This window comes from Morone saxatilis, unplaced genomic scaffold (genome assembly GCF_004916995.1).
Source record: "Morone saxatilis isolate NCDOM2014 unplaced genomic scaffold, NCSU_SB_2.0 Contig16, whole genome shotgun sequence".
In the NCBI taxonomy this organism is placed as follows: Eukaryota; Metazoa; Chordata; class Actinopteri; family Moronidae; genus Morone; species Morone saxatilis.
Genome location: NW_023339718.1, coordinates 20,829,225 through 20,837,647, shown reverse-complemented (window position 1 = coordinate 20,837,647; position 8,423 = coordinate 20,829,225). Strand labels below are relative to the sequence as shown.

The window sequence follows — 8,423 nt, the reverse complement described above, 5'->3', positions numbered from 1 at the left end:
CTGACATCGGATCTGCACCCCTGCCTAGTCCTGGGTCTTGTATTGGACCAGTCCTGAGACCAGTCCTGAGACCAGCGCACAGCCTGACCACCAATAAGCCTGGCAGGCCGATCTCAGGGCAATAAAACCCTTTATAACCTCCCCCCGCGGTGCATTTTGGGACTTTTATGTAAAACCAACATGGCGGCCGCCTGCGCCAGAACCGTCTGTAAGGTCGGCTGTAATATTTTGCAGTCTCCAGCCTCCCGCCGGACCGGTACCGTCTCCTACCTGCTGGGCAATGTGAGCGCACACGGGTCCAGGAGGGCGTACGGTACCGGCGGTACCGGCGGGCCCGGGCTCCGCTCCAAGCTGCTCTCCTCCCTGCGGGCAGGAGGAGGCAGGGTGCTGGGCTGCGCCGTCCTGCTCGGTGGAGGTCTGGGTTTGTACAACACTGTGAAGTTCAGTTTCCAGCAGCACCTGGCCGAGGAGGAGCAGCAGGTGAGAGTCCGCTCCCCGGTGGCGCTAATGCGGTCACACCGTCGGTCCGGTGCACGGTGTCCCATTGAGTGACAGTTACCTAACTACATGTGTGCAGACAGGGTCACCTGAAAACACTGATCAAACTCAGTAGATTCACTCAAGTACTGTACTTAAGTACAATTCTGAGGTACTTTATTTTACTTTATTATGTGACAGCTTTGTTTACTAGTCAGGTTCAGGTAATCAACAATTAAATTCAGGTGTATCATAGATTGAACAGTATATACAGTGATTAAAACCAGCTCCACCTTTACCTGCTGTTTACACATGAATACCTCAATAATTAGAATCCAGTTCTATGATATTTATTATCCTGAAATGGGCCATCGTGCATGAGCTACTGTTTTGTTCTGTATCTGAGCTGCAGGTGTGTGTAGTGACACCTGTTACCACCAGTGTCTCAGTACACTGCGTTGGTCAGCCTGTATTAAATGTTACAAACTGATAGTGTTTCAGGACCAGCATTGTTGAAACCCACAGAGCTCAAATGTTCAAATATATATTTTTATATTTACTGGTTTATCAACCCCAAAGACCCCCTTATACTTTGTGTGTCACTCAGTTTGTGGTAATCTGATTAATTGCACATTTATTTTGGACCACTAAATCTCAGTATGAATGGACATTATGAGGGTCTTAAGGTGAGTTTTACGGTGTCACCCAGCTCTCATACCTGTCTTGTAGCGGGGCTTAGTGTCGGAATTCATTTGTTCTATATTACAAGCTAAATTTGGGTTTAAATAGATGATTGCAATTGGGGTCATTGGAGATCTACAGCTAATTCCCTTCCACAGTGCTCGCTGGGGACAAACTATTTAATGGTGACTGCATTTTCTGTACTACAATTTCTCATTGGCATGCATGTACACTGACACAGTATAGCAGCATATGCATTGTGTTCAACACCTACACATGGGTGGAATATTTGGGTGTCCCAGTACTTTTGGCAGTCTGCATAAAACCATGTATATAGGCCAAAGATATTGCACGTCAGAATCAGCCTTTATAAGAATGGTGGATCCTCTTTCTGCCTCGTTCCAGGTTTCCAGAGGAGGAGGTGTGAAGTTGACTCTGTACCAGTACAAGACCTGCCCCTTCTGCAGCAAGGTGCGAGCGTTTCTGGACTACCAAGGGCTGCCGTATGAGATCGTGGAGGTGAACCCGGTGATGAGGCAGGAGATCAAGTGGTCTGCCTACAGAAAAGTACCGATTCTGATGGTGGATGGCGAAGTGGTAAGACAGTCGAATCTCAAGATGAGAACACTTGATTTATGCCAAATGTTTCCCCCACTCAGGTGTCTTCACCTCAGATACAGGCTACAAAATGAAATTATCTCCATTTTTAGCACTTCCACTTCCAAAAAACTTATATACTTAAATATTACATTTTCTTCTCCAAAAATGTGCAGTACTTTTCAAATAATTTTCTTTTTGTCTTTTCTCTCTTTTGTTGCTCAGCAACTGAATGACTCGTCTGTCATCATCAGCTCCCTCAAGACATTTTTAATCAACAAGTAAGTTACAGCTTCTCTCGTGTGATTTTGAAAATTTGTTTTCTCTTGAAAATTATTATAATTAACCTGCCACTGTAAACCTTAATGTTAAAATCTACAAGAGTATTATGCACCATGTGTTATAAGTATATTTATTTCTTCATTGTTTTTGATATCCAGCTATGCAAATATTTTTATTTATTTATTTATAATTTTACAATTTCTCAGTCTGGGAGTTTAGGCCTCCAAGCTTTAACAGTAAACCTGCAACCGTTATTCGAATAATTAATTGACAGAAAACTAATCGGCTATTTGGATAAATGATAAATGGTTTTAGTTTTTTAGTTTTTTAAGCAGAAATGTCCAAAAAAGAGCTTTTTCCAGCTCCTCCGATATTAGTATTTTACGATTTTACGACTTTGTCATACATGATGGTAAACTCTTTGGGTCAGACAAAAAAAGATATTTGAAGACATCACCTAGGTCTGGGGGAAACAGGCATTTTTCACTATTCTCTGACATTTTACAGTCAGAGAAATGAATCAAGAAAATAATCAGTAGATTAGTTGATGAAAATAATCGTTACTTTTCTAAAATTGCCCAGGCAAATAAAACCCAAACTATCTGCATGGATACATACCATGAGAGGGAAGAGAGGAAATAAACAGTATATTTTACGTGTCATCCAGGGACAAAAGTATGTCTGAGATCCTTCGCTGCTACCCCGAGCTAAAGTCGGTGAACGACAGTGGGAAGAAGGTGACGGAGTACTCCAACAAGTACTGGTTGATGCTGAGTGAGGCCGAGACCACTGCAGTTTACCCCGAGAAGGGAATGCAGAAGTAAGTCCAGACCACTGCTCAAACACACACACACACACACACACACACACACACATATACCACTAGAGACAGAAATCATGGCCTGGAACTATCAGCATACTCTTATTTTGAAAGGTTGCCCCAGTTTTTAACTGTTTAATTGACTAATTGTGAGTCAGTATCTCATAAAAAAGTGACATTTGTTTACTCTGTTTGGCCCACATCTGGCCGTCCCGCTAATATGATGTAAATTGAACTCTGTGTTTGTTTTCTTTTCCTGTTTTCAGAGAGGAGATGAAATGGCGTCAGTGGGCCGATGATTGGCTCGTGCATCTTATATCTCCCAACGTGTACCGAACTGCCGGTGAGGCCCTGGCCTCCTTCGACTACATCGTACGCGAGGGCAAGTTCAGTACTTTCGAAGGTTTCTTTGCCAAATATGTCGGCGCCGCGGCCATGTTTCTCATCTCCAAAAGGCTGAAAAGTCGGTAAGTGGCACATGAAGAAATAATGATCTGCAGTCCAGACTGAGGCAAGCCTGAGGCATCTGTCCCTTGTGTTGCAGTAGTTGCTTATGGGGTTTGTAATTTTTGAATTTAAGTCAGTGTTTGGATGTCAAAGTGGTGATTGTTTTCCTTTTTTTAACACAACAGCCACAACCTGCAGGACGATGTCAGGCAGGATCTGTACAAGGCAGTCGACGACTGGGTGGCAGCCATCGGGAAGAAGAGGAAGTTCATGGGTGGAGATCAACCCAACCTGGCCGACCTGGTGAGGGAACACATCTGTCTCTTTCTGCATCCAGTGTTCCTGAACCTGGTCATGGAAACAAACAAACAAACAAACAAACAATTAGTTTTCATCCTCCGCTTTAATTTGAGATAAAAGCCACTTCAGATGTTCGTTTATTGTCTGGATGCTTTGTTTTCATCCACTCATGTCCTGGATAAAAAAAAAATAGAATAAACAAACTCTTATAACACAACACAAACAAATGCTAAACGTTAGCATTTGCAAAGACAATAAAGGTTACCATATTGTACAAATTTTAACATACCAAAACAGAACGTGCTAAACTAAAATTTAGCATGTTATATACTAAACTGTACAACATGCTAACTGTGTGCATGCTATAAGTTATTAACATGTTAACATGGCGTTAACATGTTAAGAAGGCATTTTAGCATGCTAACAAGTCACCATAATAATTGATAGCATAACTGTGATCATAGATAGACCTTACATGCTACATACAGCCAAAGATCCCCTATAGTGGTCACTGTACAGAGGCTTTTTTTCCCCCACTAGTGGTAGGAATTTCAGGGCAAATCAGATAACAATATTGTTTTCTGGTGCACAAAGAACATCGCAACCGTTACAACCTCATACCTTAAGTGGCTACAGATTGTTTTCAGATGGTTTTTTTTGGGTCAACTTGTCCTGCGTTATCCTCCTTGTGCAGGCAGTGTTTGGTGTCCTCAGAGTGATGGAGGGCCTGCAGGCGTTTGACGACATGATGGAGAACACCAAGGTCAAACACTGGTACAGACGCGTGGAGAGAGCCTCGCTCAACCACGAGGGCCGCGACTGAAGCAGGAGTGAAGTGGAACGGGTGAAGGAGACCACGGGAGGCCACAGGAGACCGAGTGCTTCCAGCTTCAAAAAGACTGAACAGTAAACCGCCAGAGAGACGGTGACCAGCATCAGGAGGCAAGAAGTCCTGCTTTGAACGGTCGCTACTGCCCTGATTGATTTCCTGCTCGACATACATGAGTTTCAACCTGTTGATTTGTATGAATGAGTTAACTGCAGACATTTATGTAGATGATACACATGAATATACTGTTGCCAGATATCTGATATCTGACCATTTAATGAGCGAGCTGCTTGTGGAGAACCTATCGACTCTGCTGTTCATTTAAGAGCATTTTACTGGCATCTACTGGTGAACTGTGGTAACTGAACAATATTATATATTCTTGAAATATACTTGACAGTAAAGTCATGTTTTCACAATACAACAAAAACCAATAAGTCAGCCTATCTTGGTTCAGCAATCTTGATTTTCCTGCAAATGTTTCTTTATTTTGTGTTATGTGAAGGTGAAACTATCACTGTCCCTTTTTAATAGTCTAACAGCCCACAGGGTTTTTCATGCTGATCTAGAAATCATTTTACCTATTTCCAGGCCTTGAATTTGTGTCACATGAAACAACAGAAATGTTGCAGGATGAGTTTCCAGAACTGGCCCTGATACTGCTTCATCAAAGCATTACCACAAACCTGAAGGACACACACAAACAAAAAGACCAATGTCAACACTGAAGTTTACAATGCTTATATTTCACATTCAGTACTGTATATTGTTCTAGATTAACATGGTCTACTACTGTGGTTCTCAACCAAAGATTGGGGGCTCCCAGAGGGATTTACTCAAATATTTGCCCATTTTTCCTCTCAAATATTTGTCTTTAGTTTTAGCTCTCAGCCTCATCTGACTGCAGAAACGGAACTGAAATTGGCCTAGTTACTCTCAGATTGCTCAGCAAATTTATAATTGCCTTTAAAATCACCTTAAATTAAGACACGTTGTTGCTCTGGAAAAACTGCTTATTTGGATTTTTTTCAAGGTTCAGTAGACTTTGTGTTTACTTGGCACAGACACCCTGAGATCAGGTTATCTCTGTGGTTGTATCTTTGTTTCTCTGTGTAACTGATGCAAGATCAGTCTGGCAGAATCAGTACGCTCATCGGCTGGTGTTCACTTCCTGGGGTAAAATAAGATAAGAACTGGTGAGCCAGTTTGAATGTAATTAATATGCAAACTGCAGATCAATTTCTGAATTAATTGTATTAAAACCACCTTGATGTGCATAGTTGTAAAAAGGTAAAATAAAAAAGGAAACCTTGAGCTGTGTTTTATTCGTGCACCAGACATTTATACATTATGATGATTAGTATTGGGTGTTAAAGTCAATAAAAACTACATTTTGTAATTACTTACATGCAGGACGAATGCAGCCTGCACAGGCAAATTGTGTTTATTATATTAAATTTATTTGATGAGTTACTTTGCAGATTCAGATTATTAATAGAAAATAAGCAAATAAATGTATTTTATAAGTAAAGATAAAACTATTGATGCCTGAGGGTCAATCCATAAGCTACCAAACAGCATATTAACTAATTAAAATTAGATCCACCTTCACCAGATTTAACATTACCAAATTAACACATCAGTCATACTCATTAATATATAGTATTGTAAAATGGGTCATTCTGCATAATAAGAACCTTTAGTTGTATGTATATTTTTATTGTATATTTTGATACCAAACCTCTATACTGTTGAGTAAGATTTTGAATTTGTGACATTACTTGTGAACAGTATTTACAGTTGTATTAATGCATTTCATTTAAAATAAACTAAATAGTTTCTGTCAATCAACTTCCATTCTACTAAAGATGTAAAGTGTATAATTTATTTTATATAGAGTGCAAAATACCAAAAAAAAACCCAAGGACGACAAACACTGAGTAAACTGCTGATGAGGTTTTATTTCAGACATCTGGTTTATAGATACAGATGAGAACAACAATCATTCTGGTAATAAACCTTTATAATCTACATTATATTCAGAACACACTTTAAAGCACTGAGGCAGATTTCTGTTTCAACATGAGGATCAAATCATTTGTGTTTTGGAAATATTGACTAATGCACTTCAGCAGTTTTGCACATATTTCTAATCTTGGGGCAGCTCCATTCACAATGATTACACTGACAGTTCATCAGAGCACAAATCTTTGTTCCACATGGTGGATTCATAAAAAAATAAATAGCAAGTTCAAATCATTCAACACAATTCTGATTGGAACAGCGACTGTGGAGACTTAATAAAAACAAACAGCAGTGATCCTGTAGTGGACAAATAAAGTCAAATAAAGAGCTTTTCCCCCCACACAGGGATTACAACACACTACCAGTAAAACAGCTCCACATCATGGTCTTTGAACTCTGGAAAACTTTCAGCCTGAGGCAACGCAAGGGAGACATTTACATCTCAACACAACATAATTATTGTATGTCCTAGTTTCAGAATTTGGTTCTTTTTGCTGGATTTTTGTTGTGCACACACGAATAATAAAGTATGTTCTTAAGCTGTAAGCAGAAAACCATCAGTTCATACTGATGTTGGGAGGACGGATGTGTTGGCGAGACGACGTGTACTCCCTTCATTGTTTCAATCCAGAGATGAATATCTTACTTCTAAAACTGTTGAATTAATGTTGTACTCAGAAAATGTAGTTGGGTGTGTACCGTCCACCACATTCCTACTGATCAGTTCTTTGAGTCATCCAGTGAATGAACCTGACACAAAGTTCATGAGCCACAGAAGCTGTATTACCCAGATCAACAGATGTGACACACATCTTCCTACAGGAGCGGCTTTGACTTTTCCTCTCCGATTAGCGACTAAAGTTGGTTGTAGACTAAGTCTCCAGCCACAAAGCACACAGTTTTCCAGCCTCAGACCACGTCCCTCTCCGCTTTATTCAGTCCTAAGCGACGTCATGCAGCAACATCCGACACTGCTCCTCCTCCATCACGACCTCCAGAACATGGCGCTCAGCTGGCCTTTGGGCGGACTGATCTGTCGGCTCTGCAGTGACGTCTACGCGTGGGAGACAAAGTTAAGATGTTTCACAAGAAAGAAAAACCAAGATTGAGATCACAAAAACTAATTAACTATTATATTTTTATTTCTTTTCTGTGTGTGTAGCAACAACTGGACACAACTTTATTTCTATTTCCATATTCTTCACTTTAAATTTGGTTCTCCACCCTACATTTCTACTCTTTAACTTAATGCCTCATCTGGGGAGCAACCTGACTCCATGTGACGTCTCATTTCAGAAACAAAACATTTTAGGGACGACGGCGTTACATTGTTCTCAACTTCAGAATAAAACACGCTGTAAGGATTAAACCACTTTTAACCCCTGAATTGGTTGTTTAAAGCTTCTCTGGTGATTCAGAAAGAGCTTCATTCAGTTTGACAGTTTTGAAACGTTTGCCACTAAACAATGGGATCAGCACATTACTGGGATTACTGAGCTTCAAATCTTTTTTTGGCACAAATTGAAAGAAAGCTCCAAAGCTTCATAAAGCTTCATCCGCCGATCACTACTGAAGCAGCCTTTTCTTTTGTTGTGTCTGTGTTGTGCACCCAAAACAAAGTTGCCTCTCTCTTTATTTACCAACACGTTTGTCGCTTGAGTTAATGCATCATACAAGTTTAATGTCTGCCTAAGTACAGTGCTAACATTAGCAGTGGGTTGACATACCTCTAGAAACTGTTTGAGTCTGATGACGGAGCCCATCTGTCCAGTGCTGGTCACTGCTTCAATTCTGGACACACCAAAGAGACACATTCAACACAGACAGAGGCAAGTTCAATTGGTGGCGACAGCTGCAGGTAAAACATTTGACCTGTTGATGAATCAACATGCTTTAAATCTGAAGTGAGTGTGTACCTCTGGAAGTATTCATCTTTAAGGAGCAGGATGAGTTTCCAGAACTGGC

General features: G+C 40.6%; 2 protein-coding genes across 2 annotated transcripts in view; one reads left to right on the top strand and one right to left on the bottom strand.

The window, feature by feature from the left end:
- The first annotated feature begins 168 nt into the window (after positions 1 to 168).
- Positions 169 to 5,745, top strand: ptgesl (prostaglandin E synthase 2-like). Its single transcript, XM_035658018.1, has 7 exons — positions 169 to 480; positions 1,564 to 1,755; positions 1,981 to 2,036; positions 2,705 to 2,857; positions 3,124 to 3,324; positions 3,490 to 3,607; positions 4,299 to 5,745. The coding sequence occupies exons 1-7, from the start codon at positions 181 to 183 to the stop codon at positions 4,425 to 4,427; spliced, it is 1,149 nt and encodes a 382-aa protein (XP_035513911.1). The 5' UTR covers positions 169 to 180; the 3' UTR covers positions 4,428 to 5,745.
- Positions 4,629 to 8,423, bottom strand: part of gle1 (GLE1 RNA export mediator) — an 11,283-nt gene continuing 7,488 nt past the window's right edge. Inside the window, exon 13 of the mRNA XM_035658017.1 lies at positions 4,629 to 5,119. Within this exon, the coding sequence (XP_035513910.1) occupies positions 5,039 to 5,119 (81 nt within the window). The 3' untranslated portion in view covers positions 4,629 to 5,038. The remainder of the gene's footprint in view (positions 5,120 to 8,423) is intronic.

Coding starts and splice junctions, on each gene's coding strand:
- ptgesl (XM_035658018.1), top strand. CDS start 181: ATGGCGGCCGCCTGCGCCAGAACCGTCTGTAAGGTCGGCTGTAATATT. Junction 1,756..1,980: donor TGATGGTGGATGGCGAAGTG/GTAAGACAGTCG, acceptor TTTGTTGCTCAG/CAACTGAATGACTCGTCTGT. Junction 3,608..4,298: donor AACCCAACCTGGCCGACCTG/GTGAGGGAACAC, acceptor CTCCTTGTGCAG/GCAGTGTTTGGTGTCCTCAG.